At 39.3% G+C, this 16,110-nt stretch overlaps 1 protein-coding gene across 1 annotated transcript in view; it reads left to right on the forward strand.

Annotated features, from left to right (window-relative positions):
- ctnnd2b (catenin (cadherin-associated protein), delta 2b) overlaps nt 1-16,110 on the forward strand; it is a 221,356-nt gene that overhangs the window by 161,716 nt on the left and 43,530 nt on the right. The window contains 1 exon segment of the mRNA XM_022191678.2: nt 14,886-15,072. Within this exon segment, the coding sequence (XP_022047370.2) occupies nt 14,886-15,072 (187 nt within the window).

Consider the following 16,110-nt stretch of genomic DNA (forward strand, 5'->3'; position numbering starts at 1 on the left):
GATTAATTTGAGGTTCAAAGCCACACTGAGGTCTGGGTTGTAGATTAAAGGATTACCTCTACCAGTGTTTTTCACAGTGTTTACTGTATGTGTATCCTGGCAATTTTTCTTTTCTGATTGGCATTCCCACAGACAGCGCCAGTGAAAGGACCTCTGGAGGGGTATGGAGAGATGACAGGGCTAAAAGAGGAATACCACTCAATTTTCAAACTGATCTACGGCTAGAAAATCCCAGGGGTGGGGGCGGGTGGGTGAGGTCGGGTGGGTAATTCCAATCCAGGAGCCAAATGAGAAAAATAGATTTCTCCGAGCAGCACCCACGCTCAAAAAAACATCTCTGCTGTGGGAGTGTACGGGGCAGGATATCTGTCATGATGTTTCTGCTTTCTGGAGTGGCTCAGTCAGTGTGTGAGGACATTTATTTTCCACATGTAGACCGAGGGCATCCAAACAACACCAGACTGCTATTCTAAGATATGTTGAATCTGAAGTAATGAACACAGAGAGGGTAAAGGCTGATTAAAACACACCTTTATTCTGTTTGTGAGAACATAGAAACAAGGCCATTTACCATTATAACCACTAGGCAATTAAGTCCAGAGCTATTTGTTTTCACAATCAGAACAAAGGTTTTGCTCATCAGAAAGTTTTTTTTTAAGTCTTTTAATTCTCCCTGTTATTATAGCAGAGATTTCACATGCATAGTGGTATATGTGGCCTTGCTGGAGGTGAAAAAGCAGCATAATCACTTCACGTCTTTTGTTGTTTTTGACGTATAGAATGAAGATTTCACAAATCTGTAAAATCTCTATGGTCACGTCTAGTCTAGGTTTAATACAAGTAATTGTGATGGTTTTTAGAACCCCAGAATTTGCCAGCGGGTTTGAAAGGCATGTTGTTGAATTCTAAAACTGCTATAATGAACTATGTATGATATACAGAAACTTTGAAAGCAGAAACGATCATGAGATTTTCAACTTTCCAATGGACTTTGAATTAGGAAAATCTAAGAAACATAAGACAACAAAATGACAAAAGTCAGACCAAAAAAGACCAAAAAACAACAAGACAAAAAACTACAAAGATGAGAGACATAATGACAAAAGAGCAATCTAATATTTATGATCAAAACAACTTGTCATGGTCTAGAAATAGTTTTAATTTTATAGTTTTACAAATTTACATTTGCAATTAATATCTTCTCTCTAATTTTTACATTTTACAAAGTTGTCCCGCGGGCTGTTTTGGACCCTCTGGCAGGCCACTTTTGCCCTGCAGGCCTCATGTTTAACACCTCTGATCTAGGTTGTTTTCAAAGACAACACGCCATGCAAATAAAGTAGTGCTCAGTACTGAAACTTAAACTTCCTTTAAGTTTCTGCAAGCTGCCAGAAAACTTCTTGGAAATCCTAAACATCGGGAGTCTCCTCCAACCTTGCCACACAAGTGTCCGACTCCGCTGTCACTCCCAGACTTATTTCCATTCCCTCCAACTGTAAAGCGGAAACCGTCCCTGCATCCCACAAAAGATGCCCTTGAGCCTTTATCCTCTCTGAGAATTATTTACAGCAGTGCTTTACACATCAGGCTGACGTGAGATTCAGGCGGCGGGACAAACTTTTTAAGCATTTATTCGCACTAATAAGACACGGCCATGAATACCAACGGGAAAATCTTATCGGGGCAGTGAAACTGACGAGTGTCCTCGCAGCTCCCCTCGTACTGTCATATTTAGTGGAGAGTATGACCCACGTGTGCTTTTATTTTCTTTTTTTTGTAGATGCATATGTGTGTAGTGAGTCTAGAAAAGGTTTTAGGCTTAGCAGAGATGGAAATAAAAGGTTTTTTGTATGCTGCTAGAGTCTTAAAGAAGATTACCATATAAATTAGAGCAGCAATTCAAGGCACGGAGCACAGAAATCCCTCCTGTCACAAATTAATCAGCTGAACGACCGACCGGACGCAGACAGACCGAGCTCTCCTCTCTCTCCCACAGACCCAGAGGAAATAACTCTCTCTCCGTTTGCCAGCCTCTCTCAGCCGCTCTCTTATCCCTCTGCGGTTGGGTTTTCATAATTGGTCTCTCCTTCTCCTGCTGTCTCTCCCCTGTCCTCTTTGCCTTTCTCCATCGCTCTCCTTTCTCCACTCCGTCTCAGTATCGCCTGCCCTCTCTGCCTCTTCCTCCCTCTCTGGTGAGCGTTTTGAATCAAGATCACAGTGGGAAGTCAAGCTGCCCGCCTTGCTAGCTGCAGTGGATTCAGCTACAGACGTACACAAAGGGTTTGCTCACCAACACAAACACACTCTTTATCTCTCTCTCTCACGTGTACAGCTGAAAAAGTCAAAAACGAGGTTGCTGCCCTTTGCTCTTCCATGTGGGGTTTAATATTCACTCTCTTTTTTTGTCCTCTTCCCTGTTCAGAGCTAAAAATGATTATTTGAAGGGAATAAAGCTGATATAAAACAGCAGATATTAATTCTACCTCGCTCAGATTAGATGCGTGCAGAATGTGCATGTTTGCTATTCGCCTTTTCCAACTCAACAAAAAATTGCAATTTTTCAATGCAGTAATTCCTGTTATCAAAACAAAAGTTCAAGGGATGTCCATATGGTTTTGGTTGTTCTCAGACAAGGTAATTGTCCGCTACTCCAAAGTGTAAAACCCTGAGAGTTAAACCAAAAACAAAGGCCAAAAAGAAAAAAAAAGACTGTGGGTCATCCAAATTTTGGCCCTGAACCATGCACGGAGATATGTTCACCAACCAATTTTGAGCTTTGGTGACCAAAGACAGCCAGCAACTAAATTCAAACAGCCTCATAAATGTAGGGTCAGATTTTCACAGTGTGACCGCTGCTACTAGCTGTATTATTTTGCTTCTTCAGATCCAGTTTCCAGTTTAAACATGTTTGCCTGAATTATTCCAGTGTAGAGTAGATTCACAGTGGCTGAGCAGACTTGCATTTGCAGTGTGTGAGGAAATACAGGTGGAGAAAGGAAAACACTGGCTTCCAGTTGCTGTCCGCATAAAATTCAAATCACTTATACATACAAGACTACAATGAAAACAGCTCCTACTACCTTAACTCTCTCATTCACGTCTCCACTCCTGCTCACTACGTCCAATCGTCCAAAAGGCGCCTGATACAACCACCACAGCAGGGCCCAAGGTAGCTATAGACTCTTGTCCTCTGTGGTTCCCCAGTGGTGGAACAAGTTACTAAACTCTGTCCCTCTCAGTCTTTTAGGAAAGACTAAAGACCCAGCTCTTCACTGAACACCTTTGCACTTGACAGACTGCAAGAAGAAAATAAACCTCTACTGCCTCCCACGGTGCCTGAAGGCACTAAGGTCCTTTCACACTTTAACTTGTTTCATAGCTCTTATCCTGGTTGTTTTCTCCTACTAGATCCTTGTTTGTCTTGTCTCTACTCTCAGATGTCTGCTAAATGAAATTGTAGAATTGTAGAAAGAGGCAGGGACTTTATAGATCTGCACAGTCTATAGGAAGCAACAATGTAGAGTTTTAAGTAAAGAAGGGATTATAATGATTGGAAAAAACATCAAAATATGTAACTTTTAATGCACAGAGGTTACTTTTAAGAGAGTTAATCAATGCCAGAAAGGGATTTTAAGACCTGCACTATTGTCCGAAGTAGGGATGTTTTTATAATGCAGGGGTGTCAAACATACGGCCCACGGCCCACAATCGACCCACCAGAAGGTCCAACGCGGTCCGCAGGATGACTTTGCAACGTGTAGAAATTACAGAGAAGACATTAACGGCTAAATGTCAATTTGTAAAACTCTAAATTTTAAATAGTTTCTCGACTTTGACAAGTTGTTTTGATCATAAAGTAAAATATTATATCGTTCAGTTCCAGACACCTGTGACTAAAAGTTTTCAGATACTCTGTGATGTGTGTAAATGATACACTGACTCAAAATATTATTGAAACTGAACTTATTTTTCTTTAGAAACTTCAGTATGTTCTTATGTTTTGTAGTAAGGTAGTTCATTACATGTGAACATTTTCGGAATGTGCTTTTTTGAATGAAAACAAAGGCAAAAAATTTGAGTTATTGGTTTTTTATAGGTTATTTTTGCTCTGATTTTAGTGGTCCGGCCCACTTCAGATCAAATTGGGCTGAATTTTGCCCCTGAACTAAAGCGAGTTTGACACCCCTGCTGTACAGAAATGATCATTATTTATGGTGTAGATTAGCTTATAGTAAAAATCCATTTTACTCTATGATGCTCATAAAGTCCAGTCTTTGTAGGTATAAGATATATTGACGTTAGGCTTTAAATTCTACACAAGGAGCTTTTAACCCAGGTTTAAAGAGAAGATAAGCCAACATGATATCTGCCCCCTCCGACTCACAGAGTGCTTTCTAAAACTTCTTTATTCCCTTTTGAAATCTGCATGCTGTCAGTAGCTGTGGTTCCACTTGTCATTACGATGCGTCTTTTGCTTTCAGTCACAGCGGCACGCATCATTGTAAGCGACAGGTCTGGACCGCTCACATTTGGTGTCAGCTCTTCACAAGCAGATATGGAAGTTGTCACACTCAAACTGTGATGGGAATTCTCCGCAGTCTGGATGCATTCCAGTCAAAATGCTCATCCACTTACGGCAAAGCAAAGAGATGGAGAGTGACAGCTTTAAAGAGTGAAGCATGCTCAGAGTGAAAAAAGGGACTGGAATGAAAAACATTTAGATTATTTATTAAATGAAAACAGCTCGGGATATTTGCCAGAAAGCTGTGAGTGAAACCATCATCAAAACATGAAAAAGACATTTATAAGAGCAGCTTAAGAAGCCAGTGTACAACAGGAAGAGCATATGGCAGCAGATGAAGAAAAGTTGAGATAAAAATATACAAAAAAAGATGTTTTTTCTGCATCAACATACAAAAAAGCTAGAGTACACAACAGTAAGACACCACATAGTCAAAGTTAATTATAAAAAAACATACAGCAGGAGTGTTCCCTTGAGTTATACTGTGCTCATTAACTTATTTTTTTTAGTTAATAAATCGGGATTTTTAATGCAGGTTCTCTGTTAAGATAAAAAAAATGTGTAGAATTGAAGGTAAATAATAATTCCCTCCATGAACACCAGATAGATAGTACTTCCCAATTTGTGTATGGTCTTTCTTTCTTTCTTTCTTTCTTTCTTTCTTTCTTTCTTTCTTTCTTTCTTTCTTTCTTTCTGTCTGTCACCAGATAGATGAATATGTTAACTTACAACAGTAGATATGCAGATTTTTTTATATCTATCTAAAACATTCAATCAGACTCCTGCTCACTGTCTAACTTACAACGATGCATTTATTGACGTGACATTTCGATGCTTGATTCTCAGGCAAATAGTGTCACTATTTGGCCTGACAAATGTATCTTTGCAGGTTAGACAGTGTGCAGGAGTCTGATTGAATCTTTGGGTACGCTCGTCCATCTCCTACGCACCCGCCTCATGTAACGGATGTGTGAAGAGTTCTTTTGCTTCAAATGACAGGAATTTTGTGGAACACATTTGATATCCAATCCTGTCAGCTTGCAGCATTTACTTTCTGTATCATTATATGCCCTCAGAAACAGCTTTCAGTTCAGAAATGGGTTCCAAAATTACAATTTGGCATTGTGTGGAGTAGATTTAGAGTTGTATTTGAACCAGTGTGTTTACGCTATACCGAGTGGGAAAAGGAGGGTCAAGAGAGAGGCCTAGGATTTCATAGATCTTCAGAGACCTGGATTATATGTCCTAACTGCACGTAGGCTACATACTTCTGAATCTAATCTTGTAAGACTTATCTATATGATGGACACACAATGCAGCTGTTCGAACTGCTCGTAAAATCCTCTCTGTGTCCTCTAGGAGATGAAAATGTGAGCTGGGTCACTTTCAGCTGGCGGGCAGCTGGCTCAGTGTGTCACCAGCGATCTTGAGAGCTCCCTCAGCTGTATTCTACATTTTGTTTCTACCGCAAAATGACAGCAATCAGAGAAAGTGACAACTGATTTACCCACTGAATCGTTCAAAGGACAACTGCTACACATCCACTCAGAGGGCAAACGGTGTTCACAGTGTCGGTCACAGGAGGGTGGTCTGTCTTACCACAAAGACACCACGCTGTTGTCAAGGTCAAACCACCGCCGTGAGCTCTTTAGAGACGCTGCCTACCGTATGGACCTGGAACCCAAGCAGCTCCTGAAGATTGCCTGTTGTGATCTACAGTAATTGCAGGTCCAAAGTAAACAGAAGAAAGTGCTGGAAAAGCTGCTTTACAGGTGCACAGGGTTTGTTCTCAGACCTAACAGCAGCTATCATAATTCTAGGGATTGTTGAGTGTAATGTGGTGTTCTCGTGTAGAAGTTGAGTCACCATAGTTGGGTTTAGTGGTGCAGATATGTACATATAGGGCAACATTATTTACCAGGATATGTATTAAAGCAAGAATTCATCATATTTGATCCCCTCAGGAAGCCTTTTGTCCTCAGGTAAACAGTTACTAAAGCTGTCAATTAAATGTAGTGGAGTGGTTCCCTCTGAACTGTAAGATGCACACAAAAAGAAAGCATGTGAAGCTGTGAATCCAAAGCAGCATGACTCATAAACAGCTTATAGGGGAGCACGTTGTCAGCAATTTGTTGGACGATACATTCAACATGGTGAAACATCTGTACAGTAGTAAATTTACTGTTTTTTGATTGCATTGAACACCACATCCCTTTAAAATGAAACACAGCAGTCTAGTTAAGAGTGAATGATAGGAGATAATCAAGGTATACAGTCTCCTCATCAACCAGCTTAGGGAGCCATAATTCCAACCCTACATCTGTTTTAATATCGTGGCCAACACTCTCTGGTGACTATATTTGTTATTTCTCTTCTAAGCACGACACACGTAATGCTTTTGGAAGGATGAAGTTCAGAATATTGGTAGAAAAAACACCTACACACTCCAAATACTTTGTAAAAATATCTTCTCTCTGAAGGTTCCAAATACACAATGGTTCAAGGACACGGATCCACAACCACTCAAAATACATCGAGAAAACTGAGAAGAAGGAAAAAAATGGAAAGAGATCAAGAGTCGAAGAGAGACAATGTGCAGAAGAGAAAAATATGACAGGAGCATGAAAATACGCTGCAAATGAGAGATGGAAAATGGCTTCAGAGACAAAGAGAGATAGCCACCGTATTCATTTCCCTTCCCTCCATATTACAGCGCATTCATAACCTCCCGCTGCCACTCATGATGTAAGGCTGAGGCAATTAACCTCCTTCATCTGTCACACACTCGTGTGTCGCTCGGATGCGAGTGTGTTTGCCTGCATGCATGCACGTGTGTTAGCAAAGCGCTAACTGGAGTTGGTGTGCATTTTGTGTTTATTAAGTGTGCGTGGGGCACTTGGCAGTGTGTGTGTGTGTGTGTGTGTGTGTGTGTGTGTGTTTCAGATCAAAGATAATCCTGCTGCCTTTCACCTCAGGGAGATGATGTCATACTCTGCGCTGCAACTGACGATGCTGGCAAACCGCTGACTTTACTCAAGATGCTAAAATCGTCTTTGTCTTGCAGCTGCAGCATGACATCATGCATTTCATCTTGACATGTACAATACATGACTAACACTGATGGAAACAGTGGTTTAGTAAGTCATGTTTTTACAGCAGCTAATGCATTCATCCTCCTCATTTGGAGATTTTGTTATTTTTATTTGACTGTGCTTGTTAATCTCATGCATATGTTAGTTATCTTGGAGCAGATTTACTCTTGAGGCCATGACTGAAATCAACACCACAAGAATTGTTTTAGATGCCATTTAGTTGCAGGAGATAAAAATGGGTAACTATGTTTTTTTCATGGCATTTTGCTGTTTTAAAATTAAAGCAGCCGGAGTAACCTTTTACATGCATGTTGACAAGTTGCCGCTAATGTGTGCTAACAATGGAGATTTGCATGCTGCGCTCCAACAATTTAGCCACAGGACTTCAAATGCATTATTCAGTGAATTTATTAAGATTTAGCACACTGCAATTGATTATTTTAATTGCAATAAGCAGCCACAGTGCTGTTTAAGAACAAGCCAGTGTTTTACGGAAACAGATTGTATTCAGCAATTAATTAAAATGTTTTATCAATGAATCATATCCATACATGACTTACAACTACTCGTGCATACTGCAAAGGAACACACGTTCTTAATTTCTACTTAAGAAAAAGTCTTAAATAATTAAAATACAACATGATTCTTCATGCCCCAAGTGCTTTTTTTTTTTAATACTTTATTAATCCCGAAGGAAATTATACAATATTCCGTTGCTCACATTCATAAACACAGAAATAGAAATAAAGTTAAAAAGTACAATTAAAAAGACAAATAGCAACAGCCATAATAAATAAATCCAACATTAAAAAGTGAAGGTGCTTTAACCCTTATGGAGGGTTAAAGCACCTTATTTTCCATAATTCCAGTCCATTGGAATTATCTAAAATTTAAGTAAATTTTAGATAATTTACTGAACACACATGTGCATGAATGGCAAATGCGCTAGATTTTTTTCACTGCTTTTTAAACTTAGCGGATATACAAAGCATTTTACAGTCATTCTTATTCTATGTTGAGTTTTTCACAATGTCCTTTCTCTGGCTAGAGGAATAAGTACATCATTTCTGGACAGAGATATTGTGAAATATCGCACCTCCCTTTTGTTAGAGTAGAATCACGAATCTAAAAACCTGAACAAAAGACCCTAAGCTTTCGTTGTATATCACAAGGGATCATTTTCTTAAATTTGATGAACCCACACTTCAATATAAGATGGTAACATTTCTTCAACCTTAATTGTCTCCAAAAAAATAGAATTAAACTGTATTTTCTATTTATTTTCTGACTGAAACATAATTTACTTTCGATATAAATGTATATTCGCACCTGTGACACTGCAGGAAGCACCTCCAGTTAGAAAGAACCACATGGAGTCACATGGTGATGGAGGTTATCATGTCCCATGTTAGATCATTATTCTTAGATTTAAGTTCTATCTTCACTTGTTTAGTTTCGGTGTTCTTGCTCTCTTTGGTTAATTTTAAGCACCAAAACTACATGGTAAAGTTTCGCAAAACATCATGCTTTGGGTCAACTTTGATAATAACTATACATTAGAAGTTTGGTTAGGTTTAGAGATCAAAATGCATGTTTTGGTTTAGGAAAATATAACAGTTTGGGTTAAAATACTAAATTACTTCAACTAACGCTGTTCAAAACTGTGCTGGACCAGATATCCAATGGGGAGCATCATGTGCTCAGCATCATACACAACAATTCAGACTATTCATAATCAGATTTGAAATATTTCTAACTTTTACGTTGACTTGTCAAAACTGAATAGCAGATATCTATAATTTTAATTTTGACTGATCAGAAAGACGATATAGATATGTGGCCTAAAAATTCTGTCCAGTCATGGTATGACTGAAATTTCAAAAATGACATTGCTGATTTCTGTCATTTCCATTCAGGATAGTCAAACTTATCTATCAGCACAAGTTGACACCCAACAAGCTTATTTGCTCAAAATCTGTGGTGGATCCTTTAAAAAAAATAATAATAAAAAGTTCATACTGGAGTATTATTTTAAGATGCTGTGATGGACACAGTATGAGAATTTTTTTCACAAAGAAAACACATTTGCTGACTCAAGGTCACCTAGAATTATTATGTGCCACACTGAATGCCAAAATTATTGAAAAAAAAGAAGAAGAAAGAAACGCCTTTTTTGCCCTGTTGAGCAGGAGATAAGCTGAGGCAGCAAGAAGACTCTTTTGCTAACGTGACAGTCCCAACTAATTACCGTCATGAAGTCAGAATCCAGTCATTTAGAAACTCCTTCTGACCGCAAACAGGCACTGTCCGCCTTAAATAACACCAAACGGCTGATGGGGTTACGACCGATTTGCCGAGCGGCGGCTTAGATGCACAACATGTGTACACACAAACACGCACAAGAACAAATTCATACAGACTCACAAAAGCAGATAACAGGAGCTGTAATTACAGAGTCGCAGTTCAGCTGTGGGTGAAGAAAGAACGCCTTATTCCAAACACACGCAGACTCACAGATCTAAGGATGCTTTACCACAGCTACAGCTATAATTGCTACCATAAAGGAAAAGGGGAGATAAGTGCAGATATGGCTAAGAGTGGACACTCTGAAACGCACAAACATATAATTATACGAGTTCATAGATTAGGACACAGACACTTTGCAAGAAGAAGGTCAACAAGAATTACGGCGTGGTGTGTAGCTCTTCAAGGTTATCACAATTTGCGTTTGTGTATTTATATGTTATGCACTCCCACTCAAGACATCAAAGTGTTTCGCAGCAAAATGTGGTAATTTGCCTCTTACCCTCTTTGTCCTTTTCTTGAAAGGTTCAATCATGTGTGTGTGTGTGTGTGTGTGTGTGTGTGTGTGTGGGAGAAAGAGTTTGTCTCATGATAGAAAGCACCTTTGTCTATTCCAGTATGTGTGTTTGTGTGTGCAGGGAAGAAGAGTGGCCAGTAATTGGTAGGCAGGAGAAAACTCACTCCATTTTCTTGCTTGGCTGATCCCTGTATGTTGAATTCAGGTGAGGATTAAGAACAGGAAAGAGGTGCAATGGAATTTAGTGTAAGTGATTTACTGCCTTTGGGACAAAATTTTTTTCTTTTTTATGTTCTCTATTAATTACAGCAGCACAGTGGTTACCTAAAGCAATAACCCAAAGGTTCTATTTTGAAATGGTAAAATAACATTCGAAGTGCATCACTCTTCCATAATTAAAAATGCTTGACACGCTCAAGGTAACATACTTGCACACCTCTCCATTCATTCTGCAATCGATAGGATGTGAACATGGACGAAGACCACACATGCACACGAGAAAACATGTAGTAACCTCCTTACACCTAGAAGAAGAGTTGCTTTGTTTGTGTTTGGCTGGGCAGCATGAAATAAAGAGAAAATATTGAGTTCAGCAGCTTTAAGTTAGAGTCAATGAGTGCAATTCAGTGCAGGTTTTGTCAAAATCAGTGAATGTCTTCTCATAGTTCACTAGCTGTCCTCTGAAAACAAATCTGGTGTTCGTCCTCAGACCTGGTTTTGTGAATGAGATGAGAGAGAAAAGAGGGAAATGAACAAGGAGGGTAGATGACAAGGAAACAAGACACTGAATCTGGCGTGAATGATAATCTTTCCCAAAATCCCAGATTCCAGCTTTAACAAGAACAGGACCCAGGGAGGGAAGTAGAGCACAAACATCCTAACCTACAGCATGCAAACTGAATCCACTTTACAATTCTGTCAACAGCACAGTGTAGTCTACACAGTCTCAAAGTTTAAGCTGAGTTTGTTGGCTGTTTTCATAGCTAGTCAGAGAAACCAAAAAGCCAACATGAGACACAGTTAAGTTTATTTACACAAGATACATAACAGAAAATGCGTGCAACACTATAAACTAAGAACTTAAACTGAAACAGCTTATGGGAACAGAAGAAACCAGAGCTAAAGAATCAACTAAAGTAGCGAGGAAGATAGTTTCTCAGAAGCTATAAGGCCAAAGCCCAAAAACCAACAATCTGGGAAAGCACATCAAGGGCTAACTGGGTGTATACATATAGTATGTCTGCTCAAGATGAATCTGAACTAACCAGAAGTTTTCAAAGAGTGCGACAGTTAGCTTAATCAGAACAGTACAAAGTGAGATTTCAGCAAACTCAATACAGTTGTTAGCATAAACAGATGGCAAACAGGGCTTCAGTCAGATGCTAACAAGCAGGTACAAGAATAGTGCAAGTAATACCTGTAGACCGTGAAAGACTGCAATTCTTAGCTAGCAGAGTTCAAATCTGGTCAGAACAGCGTAAATGGGTCATGCATGCATCTCTAGACCAGGGACTGTTGCATTTTGCAAAACTTTGAGCCTTCATACAATTTAAATTGGCAATTTCTACAAAAATTCATTCCATGTAGAGTTAGCAGGAATGGAGGAATTAGCTATAGAGACCAAAATCATTTTTGTACAATGTGTATTTCTGCTTTGAAATTGCTCATTTTTACATGGAAGCCTGTGGAGACTGACTCACTTTTGTAGTCAGCCTCAAGTGGCCATATGGAGAACTGCCGTTTTTGGCATTTCTGTGTTGATTTTTCATCCCCAGATGTTGCGACTTGGCTGCATGTGGATGCCCACAGTATGGTGAAAATAACACATTGAGCATTACTCTACGCTTGGTTTTCTGCATTGCACTCCAACATGTTGGAGCCCAGAGTCTAGCACATTTGACAAATTTGAATGTTCTTTTCTCGAAAGCGCTGCACACAGAGACCAAGGTGAACAGAGTCAATTATTTTAATTTTGAGTGGTTGCTGCTGGCAGTGCAACACCATTATAGTGTCCAGTTTGATGTCTGCATGCATAATGCCTGTTACCCCCAGGTGGGATCAGGTTGGGGTTAGCGGATAGACAATTGGATGCAACTTTTTCATGAAAAACACTTGTGAAATTTGACACTTTTTCACTGCAGCTCTGTCATCGATTTCTACCTTGAGACATCGTTTTGATTTAGTACCTGAATTCATCCTCACAAATGTCAAATCTATAAAAAATGTGCCTTTAATATAGGAGTTATAGGCAGTAGTTTGAGAGCAGGTCCTTCCTTCAAGAGCACAGTTAAACTTTATTGGGATGAATGTTGATGAAAGTAAATATAGCCTGGAAATAATTCAACTGACCAGATGAGTTATCCAATGCCATTTTGATGCATAATCCTGAAACTGATATGAAAATGTCAGCTTCAGAAACTGTGGCCATTCATTGCCTATTTCTCAGTCTCCAGTGGGTTTTTTTCTTCTTTTAACTTTCTTTTCTGGATGCTTTTGCCACATGAGACCACCTGGAAAGAGTGACAAGAGTGAAAAAGAGTAACAGGATTCATTTGGAAATAGTGAAGTCCAGTATTGACCCTCTGTTAGGCTGCTTTATGGCTGTGTAGTTGCTAAATGCTCCACTGTGTTCAACAGTTAGTAGCTGACTTTGTTTCTCATCTGTTTGGTAGAGGACAGATTGTTTAGTGGGTGTATTTTTTTTTTTTTATTGTTTGTTTTTAAATTGTTAAGCACTTTGTGCTACTTTTGTATGAAAAGTGCTATACAAATAAACTCTGATTGATTGATTGATTGATATTAGAGCTTTTTCCACTTTAAAAAATCTTTGGCTGAGTTCACTAAAATGTGCAAAACGAGCAGAAGTTTGTGTGAATTTGCGTTGGATCTTTTCTAACCTTTTTGGCTAGTGACCAAACCTCAAATCATTGCTCTGATTTTTCTGTGTCTATGTCCCAAAATAGATTCTATAGGTAGCTTTTCACTGCAAGAACTTTGGGCAGGTATGGACTGTAATTGGTTTCAGCCATTGTTTTTGTTGTGCTGTGGGATCTGACAGCTTCAAATGTGATGTTATTTTTTAAGGTTAGAATGAATCAACTGAGGCCAGTTCTAGAGCAATGGAGGTTTGTTACTGTTGTGAGTCAGTCTGCCTGCTGAGGACCAATGATCATTAGGGAGCTTTGCCAAGCACATAGTCAAAAATCAATTATGGATCAAAACTTGGAGTCTTCAAAAAGTTCTCAAGAAAGAGCCTTCAAGCAGTCTTCAGAGTCTGATCCGAATAATGTTTATTCAATACAGAGGCTGCAAGAACAAACATGAGCAAAATATCGAGATTTTAAATGACTACACAAAGCACTACATCGTCTTATATACTCATACAAATTCCTTCTATACACTCCTCTTCTGTTCTGGAAAGCCACAACCTATCGTCTTAAGACCCAATCGGGATATATTTGATGTAATCATATCAAAAGCTACACCACTTTCTTTTTTAAATTTCTGCTTGGTTGGCATTATTTCTGCTAATAGCTCAGTGTGACCTTGGTTTCAACTCAGAAATACAGATGAAGAGAGGGCATGAACTTCCCGTCTTAGCCCTTGTATGGGCATCATGGGCTTCCGTTGAGTTGGTGGTTTCCACAGGAAGATTTAGTGTATTCATAACTTGAGTTGGCATGTTAGGTCTTTCAATCTTCTCATTGTTTGCTCTTAAATTTGACCCACACGTCCTATTCTTCTGATTGTATCATGTTCAATCTTGAAATGCCGCAACATTACTTTAATTTAAATGGTAAACTTTACATTCTTGATGGCAATTTTAGAGAGAACAAGTTTGAACAGTCAGCACTGAGTCCTGCACAGAATTTTTTTCAGTGACTCAGTGCTTTTTTCTTCCCAGAAAACAGAACCACTTAGGTCACACAGAGGTGGATCCTGTGGTTGGAACAGGCACAAAGGTTCAGACCACCTTAACTGACCCACAAGTTCTATCATTGGCTTTTTGTCGACAGTGTGAACCTGGAGACCTTTGGGAGCGCCAAGTGTTTGACCATTTTGTCTGGTTTGACAATCCGCTCCACATCTTTAACAATGGCTGAGTTCTGTTCAAGCATTTCACTCAGCCGTAACAGTGTTTGACAGTGTTTCACCCTGAAATTCTGCTTTTATTATTGTCATATCTTACACCTCTGCTTTTCCTACTGTGACATATCAAAGTGTCTTTAAGAAAGCACCTATCATGCTAGCTTTGAGAACATGTGTCTGTGTTTTCAGGCAGCTGTAAATCCAGTAACTGTCTGTGTTGCTGTGTTTGTTGCTCACTAAAACCTACTAAATATTTCAGCGGTTACTGGCCCTGAGATGTCTTTGTGTCTGTCTTCCTTCCTCTGTTTTTTCCTCTGCATTGCCTTATTTCACCTTCCCGTCTCTCTGCTGTCCCCTTCAGGTGTTTTGTGGAACCTGTCATCATGCGACGCCCTGAAGATGCCCATCATCCAGGACGCTCTGGCCGTGCTGACCAACGCTGTGATCATCCCACACTCGGGCTGGGACACCTCGCCTCATACGCAGGAGGATCGCAAGCTGCACCTACACTCCTCCCAAGTCCTCCGCAACGCCACAGGCTGCCTCCGGTCAGTGTCGCAATCTGTTTTGCACTTTCTTTTTTTTTTTAAATCTTCATCTCAAACATGTTGTTCTTAGTTACTGTATGACCCGAAGTATTCACACATTTTTAAGTATCAGATATTATGTAACCATTTAAACAGTCTGTTCACAGTCTGCTCACTTTCAAATAGAGAAAAAAGTTACTCTTAGTTCAAACCACTCCGTTATTTTTAGATTGTAGTCGGTGTTATTTTTAACACTCTTCACACAGAGAAGTGATAGACTTCGCTGCATTTAAGATGACTCACCGTTTGGCTTTAGCGCTGCTGTGCCTTTTCATTTTCTCACTTGAGACATGATTTTAGTCATACAGTGCAGTCTGGAAGTAGTAGAACCGTGACACATATTTTTTTTTCTTCTTCTTGTTTTCGCCTTGAGTGCCAGCATGTTGGATTTCAAATGGAATGGTGACTTTGAAGTTAAAGTGGGGAATATTGCTTTGTGTTTTTATATGTATTGTCAATAAAATATAGAAGTTACCTAAATATAGGCCACTGTCAGGGCTCGGTCTTTATCTGTGGCGTATAGAGAATTGAACTATTTTGCAATTTGTTGTGCCACTTTTAGTTGTAGTGTTTCATTTTGTCCTATTTTGGGGTACAAATACTTTAAAGGCAGTGCACATTATGGTAAAAATGCCCCGTCGTTTCACCTTAATCTACAGGGGTTTTTTTACCTTTTATTGAGGGACTGTACAAGCAGCAGACATGTAATCACTGTAATCACTGTATAAAAATCAAAAGCAGAAAGTGAGATGCGTATCGCTACTGCTTAACTGCATTAATGCACTCTACACCTTAGCTAATTATATAGATCCCTAAAAAAAATGCACGACAGTGCCTTATGCCTTCTTGTGTAATGCGTATAAATTGCCTTGTTGAGGTGTTAATTGACTTGGCTCATTTTTACTAATTATTAATATCAGGTACAAGAGGATAGGAAGCAGGAATAATGAAGGCCTGTTTGATAGCGGTGGTGTCAGAATAACCTCACAACTAATACAT

The sequence above is a fragment of the Acanthochromis polyacanthus genome, chromosome 9 (assembly GCF_021347895.1).
Source record: "Acanthochromis polyacanthus isolate Apoly-LR-REF ecotype Palm Island chromosome 9, KAUST_Apoly_ChrSc, whole genome shotgun sequence".
Lineage (NCBI taxonomy): Eukaryota > Metazoa > Chordata > Actinopteri > Pomacentridae > Acanthochromis > Acanthochromis polyacanthus.